Source organism: Vulpes lagopus, chromosome 23 (genome assembly GCF_018345385.1).
Source record: "Vulpes lagopus strain Blue_001 chromosome 23, ASM1834538v1, whole genome shotgun sequence".
NCBI classification, from domain to species: Eukaryota; Metazoa; Chordata; class Mammalia; order Carnivora; family Canidae; genus Vulpes; species Vulpes lagopus.
The window spans coordinates 2888132-2907483 of NC_054846.1; the positions used below are offsets into that span (position 1 = coordinate 2888132).

General features: G+C 51.6%; 1 protein-coding gene across 2 annotated transcripts; it reads right to left on the minus strand.

Moving 5' to 3' along the window:
- Nucleotides 1-2991: 2991 nt before the first annotated feature.
- MSMO1 (methylsterol monooxygenase 1) lies at nucleotides 2992-16742 on the minus strand. Of its 2 annotated transcripts, none has more exons than XM_041739055.1 (6): nucleotides 16620-16742; nucleotides 11571-11856; nucleotides 7986-8134; nucleotides 6625-6751; nucleotides 5557-5711; nucleotides 2992-4010 (listed from the first exon to the last, which is right to left on the minus strand). In XM_041739055.1, exons 2-6 carry the CDS (start codon nucleotides 11823-11825, stop codon nucleotides 3815-3817), a joined length of 882 nt encoding a protein of 293 aa, XP_041594989.1. In that variant the 5' UTR covers nucleotides 11826-11856; nucleotides 16620-16742; the 3' UTR covers nucleotides 2992-3814. The 2 variants fall into 2 exon arrangements, with proteins under 2 accessions (XP_041594989.1, XP_041594988.1); XM_041739054.1 differs by lacking the exon at nucleotides 16620-16742 and adding an exon at nucleotides 15116-15638.
- Nucleotides 16743-19352: the final 2610 nt, after the last annotated feature.

Consider the following 19352-nt stretch of genomic DNA (forward strand, 5'->3'; position numbering starts at 1 on the left):
GCCCCCGAGGCGCCCCCGCCCCTGAGGCCCCCCCTGAGGTGCCCCCCCCTGAGGTGCCCCCGCCCCTGAGGCCCCCCGCCCCTGAGGTGCCCCCGCCTCTGAGGTTGCCCCCGCCTCTGAGGTGCCCCCCGCCCCTGAGGCCCCCCCCTGAGGCCCCCCCCCTGAGGTGCCCCCCGCCCCTGAGGCCCCCCGCCTCTGAGGTGCCCCCCCCTGAGGTGCCCCCGCCCCTGAGGCCCCCCCCCCTTGAGGTGCCCCCGCCTCTGAGGTGCCCCCCCCGAGGCGCCCCCCGCCCTGAGGCCCCCCCCTGAGGGCCCCCCCCTGAGGTGCCCCCGCCCCTGAGGCCCCCCGCCTCTGAGGTGCCCCCCCCTGAGGGTTCCCCCGCCCCTGAGGCCCCCCCCCCTTGAGGTGCCCCCGCCTCTGAGGTGCCCCCCCCCCGAGGCGCCCACCCCGCCCCTGAGGGCCCCCCCCTGAGGTGCCCCCGCCCCTGAGGCCCCCCGCCCCTGAGGTGCCCCCCCTGAGGTGCCCCCGCCCCTGAGGCCCCCCGCCCCTGAGGCGCCCCCGCCCCTGAGGCCCCCCGCCCCTGAGGTGCCCCCCCCTGAGGTGCCCCCCCCTGAGGTGCCCCCCCCTGAGGTGCCCCCCCCTGAGGTGCCCCCGCCCCTGAGGCCCCCCGCCCCTGAGGTGCCCCCCCCTGAGGGCCCCCCCCTGAGGTGCCCCCCCCTGAGGTGCCCCCGCCCCTGAGGGCCCCCCCCTGAGGTGCCCCCCCTGAGGTGCCCCCGCCCCTGAGGCCCCCCGCCCCTGAGGCGCCCCCCCTGAGGGCCCCCCCCCTGAGGCGCCCCCGCCCCTGAGGCCCCCCCCTGAGGTGCCCCCCCCTGAGGTGCCCCCCCTGAGGTGCCCCCCCCCTGAGGTGCCCCCGCCCCTGAGGCCCCCCGCCCCTGAGGTGCCCCCGCCCCTGAGGTGCCCCCCCCTGAGGTGCCCCCGCCCCTGAGGTGCCCCCGCCCCCGCCGCCTGCGCGGAATCCGCCGGCCCCGGAGCTACTCCCGCGTCGCGGCCCAGGTGAGGCCCGGGTGGGGGCCGCGCAGGGAGCCCTCCCCCTCCCCCCCACCTTGGCCTCTCAGTCCCGCAGGACCCGCACCGGAGGGCAGAGGGGCAGAGCCGCGTCCGCCGAGGTCGCCCTCGGGCCGGGGTCACCGGGTCGCAGAGTCGGAGGCGCTTCCGGTGCTCTAGGGGCGCTCAGGCCGCGGCTCCCTGACGCGTGGGGCGCGACGTCGCCGTGGATCGGGGCGCCCGGCGCCTCCCCCGAGGGCGGCCTCCTGCCCACAGCGCGCGAGGCGAGGACGAGGACGAGGACGAGGACGAGGACGCGGCCGCGAGGCTCCTGGGGCGCTGCACGTGGCCGGGGGCGAGCTCGCGGCCTCCGCGGGCCCTGAGGTCCGACCAGGCCCCCCCCGGGCTCCGACCCCCGCCCGCCCCCCCCCCGCCCGGCGAGGCCGCGGTCCAGGCCCGGCAGCCGCGGGCAGGCGGGGGCGGGGGCGGGGGCGGGGGCGGGGCAGGCGGGGGCGGGGGCGGGGCGGGCGGGGCGGGCGCTGGGCCCACACCCCACCCCACGCATCCTGGCCGCTGCCTCGGAACCCACCATGCGCTCTGCGCGAATTCCTGGTTGTTTTTTTTTTTTTTTTTTAAGATTTTATTTATTTATTCCTGAGACCCAGAGACGGAGGCCGAGACCCAGGCCGAGGAAGGAGCAGGCTCCACGCGGGGAGCCCGACGCGGGACTCGACCCCGGCCCCCGGGTCACGCCCTGGGCCGAAGGCGACGCTCAACCGCTGAGCCCCCCGGGATCCCTGGATTTTACGTTTTTTTCTCTAAAGCTGGTGGCAGAGGGGCCGGGCGGGGGGCGCGGGGGGCGCGGCGGTCAGGCGCTCCCTGCCTGCTCAGGCCACGAGCTCGGCCCTGCTCCCGCAGCTCTAAGACACGCGATCCTAGAAGAAAAACGGCCGCTCAGGGCGCGGTGCGGGACACACAGTGAACTACCCGGGCGGAGCAATGGCTTAGGCGGCGCGTGCGGCCGGGGTCCTGCCCGCCTCGGGCTCCCTGCAGGGCCTCGGCCTGCGTCTCTGCCATTCCGCGTCTCAGGAATAAATAAAATCTTAAAAGAAAGAAAGAAAGAAAGAATCGGGCGACCAGGCGGTCTAGCGCCGTTTCCAACGGTAGGGGTCACCCTCCGCCCGGCACGGAGGCGCCTGTGCGGCCCCACAGGAGGTGGACAAGCGCCGCTCACCTTGCCCTTGCCCGGAACAGCACAGCCCAGGCCCCCGCCCGGGAGCTCAGATGCACCCCACACCCGCAGGAGGGGGCAGGGGTCATAGGGTCAGGCCAAGGTCCAAAACATGGTCCAGCAGAATATTGTTTAGGGGCCCCTGGGGACTCCGTGGTTGGGCACCGGGGTCGGGGATGGGCCCACGTCGGGCTCCCTGCAGGGAGCCTGCTTCCCCCTCTGCCTCGGTCTCTGCTGTTTCTCATGAATAAATAAAACCTTAAAAAACGAAAAAGAATATTCTCAGTTTAACCTTCTGGATCCTTATTTGCATCTCTTCACTGTGTGTTTTCAAAAGAAGAAGAAACGAGAAGATGGCTCCATGCTATCAATTACAATTTGGTACCACCGAACCCTCGGTTGGGGTTATCAGCTCTTTGAGCTGGAAACTCTTTGAGCCAGTCCTCAAGTCCAGCTTCCTGCATTCTCCCGTCTGCACAGCAAGCACACATCCAACCGCAAAAAAGAGCTCTCCGCGGAATTCCCCACAATCACTGCCTGATAAACACATGTTGAAACTGCCAAAAAAGTTAGGCAAATGAGGCACTTTTTTAAAATGCAGAATTATTCCTTTTATTACAAAACTTAGTGATTTAAGGACTTCTGTACTTTTCCTTATAAGAATAAGATATATAAAAAAAAATCACTACTGATGTTCAAAATCAGAAACCAGATAATCAGACAAAAAAATCACATTTATTTCAATTGTTCAAAGTGCAAATACAGCAAGTAAGTTCACAATGTTTCAAGATACAGTTTTAAGTATAATGAAAACTTGATATACAAAAATGAAAGGGTAAATAGCAGAAATAAAGCTCAATTTTTTTAAAAAAAATTCAAGTAACCCGAAAACCTTTAGACTAAAATATCCCATTTATGACAATTCGGAAACGCCTTAATTTATAGATACCAGTAGCACATTGCCATCCGAAAGGGCTTCTCAAAGAAGGAGAATCACCCCAAACCAGTCAGCTCAGGACCAGAGTGGAAGTTCTTGGGGCGGGCTATTCAGGATTTGGCCACCTCACTCTCACTGTCGATCCATACGGTTCAACCCATGATACTTGGATGTTTAGGCAAATTCTAGAAAATGTTTAAAGTTCAATATGAGGCCAACACCCTGCTAAGAGATACTGAAATGGCCACTATATTTACAAGATTTTAAAGACCCATCTTAGCTTCAGGCCTCTGGTGTTACGGGGGAAAGACAGACTGATACTTCTTCCATTACTTAGAACCTTTCTGTAAGGTTAGCAACACGGCCTTTACAACCTCCTCGCGAAAATCATACTTCGTTATAGATTTACTTATTTCTACACATACAGAACTTTTATGTAAAGTAGAAAAAGTTCCCGCTAGGAAGATAATTAAAGGTTGTTAATGATCTTTGTATCACTTAGCAGCCAAGACACAGGTTTATTTCTGCTCCGCAGAAGCAAGGTTAGCTATTCGCTTCAATTCAGGGAGGTGTGTGCTTTCAGGATGGTGGAGAGGAGATATTTATTGCATCTTTTTCTCAATCTTCTTCATCTTTTCATTATAGGCAGTAAATTGAGAGTCTGTTCCAAAAATTCTATCCCACCATGTAAACGTGGAAGCATAGTTTCCGATGAAGTTCATGTGGTGGAAATCATGATGCCGAGAACCAGCATAGAAAGGGATCAGATTTAAAGGGTTCAGGGGAATGTCATAGCCACTGAAATGAAAATGAGGAAGATTGTTAAGGAAATGAATAGACTTCAAACAACTGACGATTCCATTGGTAGCAACATGCCTGTTAACGAATTCAAGTAACATTCCACTTTACCTAAGTCCCTTTATTTCTGACGTGTTTACATAAGCCAAAAAACTCACACAAGAATGGTACATATTCTAGAAACCATTTTAAGAGATTAAAATAAAAACCTTGAAAAATCTATAGAACTTAATTATTATACAACTGGGGATGAAACAGAGGGTGTTTACAGTAATCAATCTTTAGACACGGAATTTCAAGAATTATTTTTCTTTTCGTTTTAGAGGAGCTTTCTCACCACAGTTTGTAATGTCCATAACAGTATGCCCATGATGTCCTTTGGGAAAGGTTGAATGAAACAAGTATCAAGCACCAAGAAGGTTGAATCTGCGAATCACTATGCAGCAACTCTTTAGAGGATCTTCCCTTATTTCCAATATCAAATCTAGAAGCTGACAGCCGTAACTCTACAGCTCTGAATCACCCGCCCTCTTCTTTCCTCAGGAGCTGAAGGGACCAGCGGAAGGACATGAGGGAAGTAGACAGCTTTTACAAATTACCTGCAGAAGAATATCCCCTGCCTAGGACTGCAGGTGTTAATTTTGCTACCTTTGTGGTTTAAAAATATTCTTAGAATTTGATATTCTGCTTTCACAGGTAAAGCAATGAAGTCCCAAGTCGAAATGCAATGAATATATAATAATCGTGAAACAGTGAGAAATTAGGGTATTAGGCATTTTAAAAGGCAGCAAAAAGAAATAATTTACCACAAAATAGCTTCCCACCAACAAGAAGGAAGCACGTGAAATATGCACATGTTACAAGCAGTGTTTTCATCTCTGTTGGGAAGGAACCAGGAATACTCAGCGAGGGCTGTGTTTCAGTATTATTCTCAAGTAAGAGTTAGGTTTGGGTTCATTAAAAAAAAAAAAAAAAAAAAGTGTTGGTCCTGAATTATGGTATTTAACTACATTTTTAAGAAAAACCACAAAAATATTCCCATTTGAACAATGTTTCAGGAAGGCCTAAGTGAGACATGAAACCCAAAACCCTGAAAGAGAATGCCTGACAGTTCTTTTTTTTTTTTTTGCCCGACAGATTTTGCCACATGGAAATTAAAAACTCGAGTACTACAAAGGACCACCGAGAGTTAAAATGCCAAAGATAGATGGGGAGAAAATGTTTAAACAAATGTAATAAACAAAGGCAACATGAACCCAAAGGTTATGAGACATATAACCTAACAGAAAAATGGGCAAAGGATATAAGAGAGTCATTCAAAGAAGACAAAAATATGTTGGTCAATGAGCACACACAGATGCTCAGCCTCATGAGTCCCTGGAGAAATGCTGATCACAACACTGAAAACTCTTTTGCTCTCTTACAAAGATTATGATATTGACAAAATTAATCTGTCCTACTAGTCTGCTTAGAAATAAAGATCGTCTTATGACCATGGAAACAAAGATTTTATATTTTGATATACCTGATAGAGACCATAACTCACCTATGGACATCAATAGTTTCTATCAAACGAATGGTCACCCATGCCCAAAGGAGAATGACATGATCACATAAAAGCATGATTCCAATGAAAAACCCAGTTCCAAGAATCAGAGTTTCCAAAGGATGTGCATATTCAGCTTCCATTCCAAATGGAGCCTAAAATAGATACAAATTCCTTAATATATTATGACTGTTAACTTTACACGTCAGCTTGGCTAGGCTATTTTGCTAGATGCCCAACTGTTTGGTTGGTCAGACATCAGTCTGGACACTGCTGTGAAAGTATTTTGTAAATGTGACCAATATTTAAATCAGTGGACTTTGTGTCAAGGAGATGACCCTCCATAATGCAAGTGGGCTTTATCCAACCAGCTGAAGGCCTTAAAAGCCAAGACTGAGGTTTCATGAGGAAGAAAGAATTCTCTCCAGTGCAGTATAGAAACCCTGCTCGAATGTCCAGCCTGTGGTCCGCCCTATGCATTTCAGACTTGCCAGGCCCCACACGCACATAAGCCAGTTCCTTAAAATAATCTCTGTGTGGGGATCCCGGGGTGGCGCAGCGGTTTGGTGCCTGCCTTTGGCCCGGGGCGCGATCCTGGAGACCCGGGATCAAATCCCACGTCAGGCTCCCTGCATGGAGCCTGCTTCTCCCTCTGCCTGTGTCTCTGCCTCTCTGTCTCTCTCTGTGTGACTATCATGAATAAATAAATAAAATCTTTAAAAAAAAAAAAATCTGTGTGTGTGTATCTCCTATTAATTTTGTTTGGAGAACCATAATAAATACATATATTCTAACTTATTTATGCATATAGTTTTATAAATCTGCCACGTACCAGCAGGATAATGGTCTGGCCCCAAAGATGAGAGACAGAACTATTTCATATAGCACTTTCTTCAAGATTTATAGAACTGGCTATATGTGTATGTGTGTGTGTGTTATGTTAACATGTTCATGCCAGAAAGAAAGACATACAAACATCACTGACCATTTTTTTTACAACCTCAGAAGATTTTTAAAAAGCATTTAGCCTCTAATAGAAAAAAAGTATTAAAAATAATTCTAACATACCTGAAACTCATGATGAACTTTATGAATATATTTATATATTCTTTTGTGATGCAAGAGCCTATGCAGGAAATAGTGCCAGGTGTCCTCAATCACCGCACAGCCAAAGCATCTTGCCAAAAGCATATACCTTTAAGATGACAATACTGTAATGAGTATAAAGTAATGTTTACTTAAACAATCTGAACTTTTACTTGGGATCACTGCTTGAGGAATTACATGAAACCAAATATCCACTAACCAGCTTGACCTAACTGGATACACTGATCAATAAACTCAAAATTGCTACGTACAAGGTGGCTATATAATACCACCTCAAGAAGGGTTAGAGATTGACCACTATTCCAATCCTAATTTGTTTTTTAAAAACTCACATGTATGGGGCACCTGGATAGCTCAGAAGGTGGACATGCAACTCTTTACCTCAGGGTCATGAGTTTGAGCCCCACGTTGGGAGTGGAGCCAACTTAGAAAAAACAAAACTGAAAAAAATTTCACATGTTTAAAATCGAAGTTAAGAAACAAGATCCAAAACTTCTAGGAAAAGAGTAATTTGATGAAAGACTTGAGCAGAGATTATCAATAGTAAAATCATCACTTTTTTCCACGAGAGAGAGGGACAGAGGTGCAATGGGCAAGATATATTTTATATACAAATGAACACATACACAAAAACTCTTATATTACATATATTACAAAGAATAAGCATAAACCTGTATGTTGGTCTAGCTATATTTGGGTTATGTCAGGAGCAGACAGCTGAATACAAATATTATTTGAACACAACTACCAGTGCTCAAGTAATCTACACTTGTGTCTATACGGACACAATTCTTATAAACCTCATCATTACTCTCTTCTTTTTACTCATTTAGACTTAAAATGTAATACAGTTTTGACAGAAGTGTGCTTATCTGTATAAAACCATATAAAGGATGCTACTGAAACTTCTGATGTAAGAAATCATTTCTAATAAAATATTACATTAAAACATAGAAAGAATGGGCAGCCCGGGTGGCTCAGTGGCTGAGCATCTGCCTTCATTCAGCCCAGGGTGTGATCCTGGGGTCCCGGGATCGAGTCCCACGTCAGGCTCCTTGCATGGAGCCTGCTTCTCCCTCTGCCTGTGTCTCTGCCTCTCAGTGTCTCTCATGAATAAATAAATAAATATTAAAAAAAAAAATATATATATATATAGAAAGAAAAATGGGAACATTTTTTAAGTTTCTGCTCTAGTTGACGTTCCTACATTTTATTTACTTTTAAAGTTTAGAACAAATGAAGAAGGAAGATAAACATGACGGATATTTCAACTAGATCATAAACCAAGACTGAGTATCAAAATCAAATGTTTATCTACATACCATCTTGGCATTCTTTCCCAATCATAAGGTATATTAAAATACTCTGTAAAATAATAAGTTCCACAGATCAAAGGAAGCTGGATACAAAAGTGATTAAAGAGAAGTACTTTAAAACATTTCCATTGGTTTTCCCAGGTTTCTGGTTTATCCTATGGAGAAAAAAAAAAAATCACAATATTTATTAGCCTCTGCTATCAAGTGTTTGACTTGAATCTTAGAGTAAATTCCTATTTCTGTAATGTTTCTAAGTGACCTTATTTTATGTTATTTAGTTAATCTTATGATGAGAATTCCGTATTATGGTTACTATGTTGCAGTAACTGAGGCCCACGAATGACAGCCTCCTCCCCTTCTAGACTCTTGACAACTATGATCACTAGTTTGAATAGGAGAAGAAACTGATAATGCACAAACCCAGGTGTAATGGTCGCAAACAAACCAAAGAAACACTAAAGAGTAACTGTCCAGTCCGTGCTGCCCACGGATGATTCTCTTCTGTCACCCAGGAATTTCAGAGAGGAAAAGTGGCACAGCACGATGACAGGGGAGTTCTCCCGACTGCCGCAGCAGCCGTCCACGTAGCACCGGAAGGCTTGGTCACACAGGGAAATCGGTGCTGCCAGCCGCTCTGCGGTGCTCATTCCCAGAAGCGAGCATATTTTGGTTCACATACGATAGCAGAATTACAAACTCTCTGAGCTGCAAGAACTTCAGAAATGTGTCCAGTGTTTCCCCAAAAATGAAGAGCTACTGCCCACCGATAACGACATTCAGAGATGAAAGTCAGAACAAGAAAAGTAAGATCAACGTAGTAAACGTGCAAAAAACCCTCATCAGGGTATCAACTTGCATAGCAAGCCATATAAAAACAACTCAATTTATTCAATTTAAAGGGCTGTAATAATAATAATAATAATAATAATAATAATAATAATAAAATAAAGGGCTGCAGTTAGGGGCGCCTAGGTGGTTGAGTTGGTTAAGTGTCCACCTTCAGCTCAGGTCATGATCCCGGGGTCCTGGGATCCAGCCCCGCATGGCGATCCCCACTAGGCTCCCTGCTCAGTCTGCTTCTCCCTCTCCCTCTGCTCTTCCCCCTTCTCACGTGTGCACGCATGCTTGCTCGCTCTCAAACAAAATCTTTAAAAGGCTGCAATTTGATAAGAAAAAGTACTTTTGGTTTTACTAACAAATGGTGATAATAAATAATAGTTATTGCTTTGTTTTAAATGTCCTTACTTAAACATTCAGACAACTACTGGTGAAACTCTTAACTAGACCACAGTATCCCAAGTATGGAAACTACTGCTCATCAGCAGAAGCCCACAGAGATCGACTACCTTGTCCAGATCACAAATAAGTAGTTATTAGAACCAGGACTAACTCAAATCTAGGTCTCCTAGACTAACTTAATTCTAGGACTTTAAACTTTTCTTTTTTGTTGTTTCCCCCCCCCCAAAAAGGAAAAAGCATTCAATTGATAACCAATCTAGAGCATAAGTAAGCCTCCAATCACAGGGCCTTCACTAACTAGTTTTCTAGCTCTGTGATGCTCACAACTCAGTCTCCTCAACAGTAAAAGAGGGGATTAGGCAAGATAATTTGTCACTGGCTATCTCTTCTCTGAGATTATCTGACCTCACTACGCAAACCTCCAGTCTGTGACTGAGGATAAAATAGTCTAGCTTGGGCAATTTCTGCCTAGAAACTGTGCTTAGCAGACCTAATATCATAGCTTGATTCTGATACCCATTTAGCTGCAGAAATTAACACAGAAATTAATCAATTCTAACTACAAAACCACATATTTTACTGTTTAAAGTCTACACAAATTAGAAGACAGTGAACAATGAAACACTCACACTGATTTACCATCACAATTCATGTTCATATCAAAAAAGCTCAAAGCAGGGATTTTAAGGGTTGTGAAACTCAAAGAAGACAAGGCATTGTGAAACCACACCACCCAGGCTTTCTATTTCTGTTGATAGACAACTACCTGCGACCAACTAGACAACTACGTGTACTGTCTTTTGCCAAAGGTGAAAGTCATGCATAAAAACCCTGACTTAAAAAGGTCTTCCTGGCTCTGTAAAAGTTACCATCTCTGACTGGTGAGAGAACGGCAGAGGGCGGAAGGCCAAAGACACTCTGGCCTGGCCAGACACACCACGAATCAGCTCTATAATCAAATACAGGGGCGACACACTGGAGCCAGAATCGCCCCAACACACGTGAGAACTCAGACATCCAAACTGAACTCTGCCTTTAAAAGCAGGCCCCGTTACACAAAGCATTTTGAAACTTCTGTCCTTAATTTAGGGCGACAGGATACTCCTCTTTGGACACGTCCCTTTTTATTTCCTCCCCCCTTTGGCTTAGAGTCGAGTGGCCTGACCCCTGCACTATCCCCAGAGAGAATCCATGAGAGCACGTGAGTCAGCACCCAATGTGAGATTCACTGGGAGAGGCAACGGGCCAACAGATGGACGGGAGAGGACATGCACGAGGCCAACCACCCGATGAATGCCCTCAAAGTGTCCACTTGCTACCAAGACCATGCACCTCTGAGTCTGAGTTTGGCGTGACTTTTTAGAAGAGTAAACAGCAACTATTAGACACTACTATAGCACCTTAGAGTTTGCCAAGCGCTGATAAATCGTCTCCAGTAAGCTAGTCCAGATTCTGGTCTAGGCACCCCGTCCAGCTCCAGTCTACACACGGGCAGAGCTCACCACTTGCCCCGTGCCTAAGATGAGAAGAGGCACTGTGTCTATCGCAACATGTTGTCACACACAGAGGCAATCTTGGGGAATTTAGTGCACCGAAGCAAACACCTAGAACCTCAGAGCATCAGGGCTTCCTTATTTGGGATAACATGGATCCTGCAGGACCCCCAGCATATATTTAAGTAAAAAAACATGACTTTCAATAGCTCTGATCAAGATCTTACAATATTAAACATACACTTAAGTGGCTGAGACATCAGGGGTTGGAGTGAGTTGCCAATTACCTACAAATCTCTAACTTCTCTTTCCAGCTGGTTTAAAGATTGAAACTTATAAACCCATATTAGATAAATGTTGCATCTACTGAAAGAGAAATTAAATTATTCTTGAAATATTATCAATAATGATCTAGGGCTATACTGTCCAATGTGGCAGGAACTAAAAATATGTGGCTACTGACCACTTTAAATATGGCTAGTCTAAATTGAGACGGGCTAAAATTAATGTAAAATACACACTTGATTTCTTTCCCCCCCCCCCCTCTGGCTGCTTAGAGTTACACCCGATTTCAGAGACATTGTGAGAATATGAACATGAAGTATTTCATTAGGTACTTCTAAATTCTGATTACTTGTTGAAATGATAATAGTTTTGATTTATTGTGTTAAATAAAACATAACATTAAAATTAATTTCCCTATTTCTTTATATCTTTTTATGTATTTTATAAGAAAATGATCCTTCTTTGTATTTCTACTGAACAGCCCTAATGTAGGTTCTCTCAAAACGAAGTTATATTTACTTTTAAAATATTCAAGATGAATGATAACATTCCACTCCAAGTCCATCACACTCACCTTTTGAATTTTGTACTTTTTCATGAAAGGTATAAATTGAAACAAAAATCCAGGTAAACAGAACAAGAAATAAAGAACTTCGTGAACTATCAAGGATCCCCATGTTGCAATCTGGAATTTTGTATAATTATTCAACATATAGTTCCAAGCATTTTTAAATGGTTCTTGTAGAGGGTTCTCAGGTAAAAGTGAATCTACATACTCCACAGCCAAGGATGCTGAACTAAAGATGCTGATACTTTCATTTGTTGCCATTTTTCAAATCTCTGCAGAAAGCCTTAGAATTCTGTAAAAGCAAATAAATAAATAAATAAGCAAGCAAGCAAGCCAGCCAGCCAAACAATAAAATTCGAAGAAAATAATTTTTTAAAATTCATCTTCTGATAATTTTTAAAACAACTAATACTAAAGTACCAATTCTCGGGTCCTAAACGTGAGATTTAAAAAAAAAGTCTACGGAAGGTGATGTCATCACCATGGTTATGTGTAGGCACTGATTGAAAAGCCGCATGCTGGAGCACCTGCGTGTGTCAGTGAGTTAAACACCAGCCTCTTGGTTTTGGCTCAAGTTAGGAGATCCAACCTGGCCTCTGCCCTCTACCCGCAGGGCAAAGTCAGTTTGAGATTCTTTCCCCGTCCCTCTCCTGCACTCTCCCCTCCACTACTCCCCCTCATTTCAAGGGCATGTGGGCTCCTGAGTGTGCGTGCTCTCTCTCACACCTGCGCTCTCTCTCTCTATATATATATATAAATAAGTATCTCTAAAAAATAAAAGCCACATGTTAACTTTCAAGAGAGGGATCTAAAGAACAGTAAACAAAGAATTTCAGACTATCTTTAAAGAGACTTCTCGATGTGGGCTACATGGGAAAACTTGTAATTTAAATTAGCAATAGAGGAGTTCCAGTGTCACTCAAAACCAAACAAAAACCAAAAAAAAAAAAAAAAAAAACCCTAGAAAAGTTTGCCAAATAAGACTACACACACACAAAAATACTTCTGCTTGGGGAACAGACAATTATAAATAAAGTCAGAGATCAAATGACAAACTGGAAAAAATATTTCCAACACGTAAGACAAAAGGCTGCAAAGTATGCTTTGGGAAAAGACTAAAAATCCAACAGAAAAATGACAAAGACCATCCCCAAGGGGTTCATGGAAAAATAAATATAATACAAATGTTCACTAGACAAATAAGCAGCTCAGTTCGACTCAAATAAAGAAATACACCCTGAAACAAAAATCTTTAAAAGTTTCAGTGTTTGGGACCTAGAGTTGCTAAGGGCAACAATTTGGAGAAACAGGCATCATTATACACTGTTGATGGATGGAGGGATTAGCAGGCCTTTGAAGAAAAATTCACAATATGTGCCACAATTCAAAATAAATATACCCTTTGACCCAGCAATTTTCTCACTCAGGCACCCTGAGACTGAAGGAAACATTGCTTAGCATATGCTAAGCATATTTTGCATAGCAGCAAAAAACAAGGAGAAAACAACAGACCGATGTCCACCAACAAGAAAGGAGTTAAATAAATCCTAAATCCTTCCACAGAGGATTACACAGCCACTTAAGAGAACAGGAAACTGGGATCCCTGGGTGGCTCAGCGGTTGAGCCTTTGGCCCAGGGCATGATCCTGGAGACCCTGGATCGAGTCCCACATCGGGCTCCCTGCATGGAGCCTGCTTCTCCCTCTGTCTCTCTCTCTCTCTCTGTGTCTCTCATGAATAAATAAATTAAATCTTAAAAAAAAAAAAGAAGAACAGGAAACTGTATATGCTCTGGGACAGAAAGACGTCCAAGACAAGATGTTAAACCAAAGAGCAAGCTGCACAATAATACACATAACAAGGTGCCCCTCTCATATTTTTGTGAAAAGGTTATACATTTGTGCACTTTCATGCCTATGGACAGACACACACACACACACAGAGGACATGCGTGTAAGGAACACTTTAGAGTGATGACCTTTAGGGAAAAGAGATTAAGGGGAAGAAGATGTGTGCATTGCATATGTGTGCATCCAGTGTGTGTGTGGGGGGGGGTCATGGAGGAGAGGAGAAAATCTGTACTTTCCATTTTATACCTTCTTACAATTATAATTTTGTCATGAGTATGCTTTACCTATATAATAAATAAGCATGACAGGTCACCAGATCAGAAAAGTCTATAAACAATGTCACTTTCCTAAAAATGTTCACTGTTGTTCCTAATTTACAAATTATGATGGACTACTTTGAAAACAAAATTATTTTAAGGCTCAGAAGCACTCTTAATAGCGCTAAAGATGGCCCACTTCCCACACCGACCTCTTACCCGTTCCTCACGGAGGATAGTGGGAAGCTGCCTTCCTCGGTCTCTGACTTCAGTTCATATCCTTATTTTAGGTCCTACACGTCCTCAACGGACTTCTACTAGGGAGGCCCCATTACAGGCAGTGCCGTCCCAACATCAGCATTTCCCACTCACGCTCCCGGACACGGACTAGTCTTCTGTTCTTATCTTACCTGAGAACTTGCCCATCACTTACCCTTTCTCATCTTTCATCTTTCCCTCTACTGAAGTGCATCCCCTCAAGTTTAAAAACATCCTCAAGTGGTCATTTCTAGTGAAAACTTTTCCTAACCTGTGTCCCTTCTTCCCCAAGCCCCTGTCCCTCTTCTTTTCCTTTGAACCAATTCCTCTCTCTAGGGAGAAATCAACAAAGAGCCTCCCTTTGTCTTACTCTCACCCTCACAACTCACTCAAATACTTGCAATCGAGGTCCCATCCACACCAAGGTATCTTCAATCTCCTAACTTGCAAGGTAAAAGTCATTCTAATCCTCATTTTTCATGAGCTCACTGCTGAACCAACCCCTTACTAGCTGTGTGACCTGCAGCAAGTTATACAACCTCTCGGAGCCTGTTTTATCATCTGCGAAATGTACAGGAAAACAATAGTAAGTAATAGATGGTGGGGATCGTTTTTTTTTTTTGGGGGGGGGGGATCGTTTCATCATGTATACATATATTAAACCACCACAATGTCGACGTCAAATATCTTACAATTTTACCTGCCGCATGCTCTCTCTACATTAACCACTTTAACCCTTACTGCACCTTCATGAGGTAGGTAATTTTATTATCTCTATTTTACAAATGAAAAACTGAGGTTTAGAAAGAATAAACAACTTTCCTAACCCCACTTACAAAAACACTAAATGGGGGAGCCTGTGTACTCACCCCTTATGCTCTACTGTAATCCAGAAATAATAAAGTAACACAATAAATATTACAGTAAGAAAGGAGTAATTCCTACAGCTTTCCCAAGGCTCCCTAAAGATATTCTATTCAGGCGGTCTTCATTTTCACATTTCCCATTTACTCTCCAGCTGTTACAACCTGCTTCCTCTTTTTGTCACTGCAGTGAATTTGTTCTTACTAACACCATCACCGAGGATCTCCTAGCTGCCAAATCCAACACTCTTTAGGGTTGATCTGACCAGTTTGAAGCCTAAAATACTCTCCTCCCTTGGTTCTTGGGATTCACATGTACTTACTATGTGCAGCTCCTGTGCCAGCTGCCGCCCTCACCCCTGACTGCAAGACATAAACTCTGATGAGGAACATACAGCAATAACTAGACTATCACAAAGTTGGGTGATAAGAACAGTAACAGGTTGGAAATCGAGAGTGCCCGAACAGAGGGCCAGGGAAGTCCTTGAAGAAAGATGCCATCTCCGGATGCCTCGGTGGCTGGATGCCTCGGTGGCTCGGCACTTGAGCATCTGCCTTCAGCTCAGGGCGTGACCCTGGGGTCCCGGGATGGAGTCCCCCATCCGGCTTTCTGCAGGGAGCTTGCCTCTCCCCCTGCCTGTGTCTCTGCCTCTCAGGAACAAATAAATAAAATCTTTATAAACACACACACACATAAAAAGAAAGATGCCATCTAAGCTGAGACCTGGAGCGTAAGGGGGATCTGATGAAAGGCCTACAATGGGGGGCGGGGGGAGGAACAGGGAGTGTTGTGACTGGAGGGCCCATCAGATGCAAAGACTCCAGCAGGAGAGGAGAACGAAGACAGCACCGGCTGATGAGTCGGTCCGTGCTACAGCTTTTGAGAAAGGGCGGCCTGGGAATGGAGGATCCCCAGTGCCTGCCTTTCTTCTGTCCCGCTTCCTGTTTTAAGGTGGGCTGCCCCCCCCCCCCTCCCAGGTCAGGCTCTGATGGGCTGGGGCTCCACCCGCCAGCTCGTCCGCCAGGCTCCTCCGCCCCGCAGAGCCCTGCACCTGCCCCGCAGCCCTCAGACTCTACCTTCCCTGACCTCTAACCTGCCCAACTGCACCATCACCTGCTGAGTGAACATCACCTTGCAGGGCGATGTTCCGGGTCGGCCCTGTCCCCGCCGCCCCCCTTCAGCCTTCACCCCTGCACCCGCTTGCAGACGCTGGGCTTCTGGGCCTCCCTCCGGGAGCCCGCCCGTCCGCCGCACACGGGCAGGGAGGCGGCCACCTCCGCCGCACGAACCGGAGCAACAAGCAGGCCTCGCGGGGCGGAGGACCCCTCCCTCCCCTTCTCCCAGGCTCGCGCGAGGCCCGGCGCCTGCTCCATCCCGCGGAGCCCGGGGTGCACGGGGCCCCTCCTCCGCCGGGCCTGCCCAGCGGCTCAGCTTGCCCCCGCGACCGCGGCGACCACGGGAGGCACCAGGCAGGGCAGTCGGGCCGCGTCCTGCAGCACGTCCCCAGGGGGCGCCGCCCGGGACCCGGCCCGGCCTCGGGATGCGCGGGGATGCGCGGGGATGCGCCGGGCCCCTCCGCCCCCCGAGCCCTCACTGCCCGCGGCCGGAGCGCACGTCCCAGGCCACCGCCCGGCCCTCCCCGGCCGCCGCGCCGCCCGACCCAACTCCTATTCACCCCGCAGGGGCCTCGCCCCAGACGCCCTCCGCCCGCCCGCCCGCCCGCCGCCGGCCCCGACGCTCCCGCAGGCCAAGCCGCGCGCCCCAGCGCCGCCCCCCGCCCGGCGAGCTCGGGCGCCCCGGCCCGCAGCCTCCGTCCCGGGCCTCACCTGGCCGAGCGGCGGGAACGCGAGCCGCGGGCTCCGGCCGCCGCCAGGTGCCTCTGCGCGCCGGGGGCGGGGCCAGGAGCGCGAGGCCGGCGTCTGCGGCCGCCATTGGCTGCCCAGGGCTCCCGCCCCGCCCCCCCGGCGCTGCGATTGGTCCCCGCGCTCGCCGGCCTGGCGTGACCTGCGTGAGCGCAGCCCCGGCGGCCGCAGCCATTGGCCGGGCGGATGGAGTGAGGATAGTGAGACCGCGGCGCGCAGCCGGGGCCGGCCCGGGGGCGGGGCGGGGCGGGGCGTTGCCCGGGCAACCGCGCGCCGCCGTACTTCCGGCCCGGCCGGCGCGGCCCCGGGAGCCCCCCGGCCGTGACCCCGCGCCCCTGGGCAGCAGCCGCGACGCCACCTGGGAGACGTCGTGGGGATGCGCTTTGCGCACCTCGGGGGCTCCGGGGCCTCGCCGCGACCCCGACGTCGTTCCCGGCTGCATCGGGCGGGACCTCTGTGACCCCGATGCACCTGCAGCACCGGGATGCGCGCCGAGGATGCGCGCGCGGTGTATCCCCTGTCATCGGGGCTGGCATGGGGGGGACGGGGAGCACCGGGACACTGCCCCAGGGGCTGGGATGGGGGGGACGGGGAGCACCGAGACACTGCCCCAGGGGCTGGGATGGGGGGTGGGACTGGGAGCACCGGGACACTGCCCCAGGGGCTGGGATGGGGGGGGGGACGGGGAGCACCGGGACACTGCCCCAGGGGCTGGGATGGGGGGTGGGACTGGGAGCACCGGGACACTGCCCCAGGGGCTGGGATGGGGGGGGCGGGGAGCACCGGGACACTGCCCCAGGGGCTGGGATGGGGGGGACGGGGAGCACCGGGACACTGCCCCAGGGGCTGGGATGGGGGGTGGGACGGGGAGCACCGGGACACTGCCCCAGGGGCTGGGATGGGGGGGTGGGACTGGGAGCACCGGGACACTGCCCCAGGGGCTGGGATGGGGGGGGGCGGGAGCACCGGGACACTGCCCCAGGGGCTGGGATGGGGGGGGACGGGGAGCACCGGGACACTGCCCCAGGGGCTGGGATGGGGGGGACGGGGAGCACCGGGACACTGCCCCAGGGGCTGGGATGGGGGGTGGGACGGGGAGCACCGGGACACTGCCCCAGGGGCTGGGATGGGGGGTGGGACGGGGAGCACCGGGACACTGCCCCAGGGGCTGGGATGGGGGGTGGGACTGGGAGCACCGGGACACTGCCCCAGGGGCTGGGATGGGGGGTGGGACTGGGAGCACCGGGACACTGCCCCAGGGGCTGGGATGGGGGGTGGGCGGGGAGCACCGGGACACTGCCCCAGGGGCTGGGATGGGGGGTGGGACGGGGAGCACCGGGACACTGCCCCAGGGGCTGGGATGGGGGGTGGGACGGGGAGCACCGGGACACTGCCCCAGGGGCTGGGATGGGGGGTGGGACGGGGAGCACCGGGACACTGCCCCAGGGGCTGGGATGGGGGGTGGGACTGGGAGCACCGGGACACTGCCCCAGGGGCTGGGATGGGGGGTGGGACGGGGAGCACCGGGACACTGCCCCAGGGGCTGGGATGGGGGGTGGGACGGGGAGCACCGGGACACTGCCCCAGGGGCTGGGATGGGGGGTGGGACGGGGAGCACCGGGACACTGCCCCAGGGGCTGGGATGGGGGGTGGGACGGGGAGCACCGGGACACTGCCCCAGGGGCTGGGATGGGGGGTGGGACTGGGAGCACCGGGACACTGCCCCAGGGGCTGGGATGGGGGGTGGGACGGGGAGCACCGGGACACTGCCCCAGGGGCTGGGATGGGGGGGGCGGGGAGCACCGGGACACTGCCCCAGGGGCTGGGATGGGGGGGGGACGGGGAGCACCGGGACACTGCCCCAGGGGCTGGGATGGGGGGTGGGACGGGGAGCACCGGGACACTGCCCCAGGGGCTGGGATGGGGGGGTGGACTGGGAGCACCGGGACACTGCCCCAGGGGCTGGGATGGGGGGTGGGACGGGAGCACCGGGACACTGCCCCAGGGGCTGGGATGGGGGGGTGGGACGGGGAGCACCGGGACACTGCCCCAGGGGCTGGGATGGGGGGGGACGGGGAGCACCGGGACACTGCCCCAGGGGCTGGGATGGGGGGGGGGACGGGGAGCACCGGGGACACTGCCCCAGGGGCTGGGATGGGGGGGTGGGACTGGGAGCACCGGGACACTGCCCCAGGGGCTGGGATGGGGGGTGGGACTGGGGAGCACCGGGACACTGCCCCAGGGGCTGGGATGGGGGGTGGGGACGGGGAGCACCGGGACACTGCCCCAGGGGCTGGGATGGGGGGTGGGCGGGGAGCACCGGGACACTGCCCCAGGGCTGGGATGGGGGGGGACGGGGAGCACCGGGACACTGCCCCAGGGGCTGGGATGGGGGTGGACGGGGAGCACCGGGACACTGCCCCAGGGGCTGGGATGGGGGGTGGGACTGGGAGCACCGGGACACTGCCCCAGGGGCTGGGATGGGGGGTGGGACGGGGAGCACCGGGACACTGCCCCAGGGGCTGGGATGGGGGGGGGCGGGGAGCACCGGGACACTGCCCCAGGGGCTGGGATGGGGGGCGGGGAGCACCGGGACACTGCCCCAGGGGCTGGGATGGGGGGGGTGGGGAGCACCGGGACACTGCCCCAGGGGCTGGGATGGGGGGGGCGGGGAGCACCGGGACACTGCCCCAGGGG

Bases quoted from the DNA above. Each gene is read 5' to 3' on its own strand.
- MSMO1 (XM_041739055.1), bottom strand. From the start codon at position 11,825: ATGGCAACAAATGAAAGTATCAGCATCTTTAGTTCAGCATCCTTGGCT. The intron at 5,712-6,624 runs GTATGTTAGAAT...TATCTATTTTAG, and splicing joins AAGTTCATCATGAGTTTCAG to GCTCCATTTGGAATGGAAGC. The intron at 4,011-5,556 runs GTGAGTTATGGT...TTTTCATTTCAG, and splicing joins GAAACTATTGATGTCCATAG to TGGCTATGACATTCCCCTGA.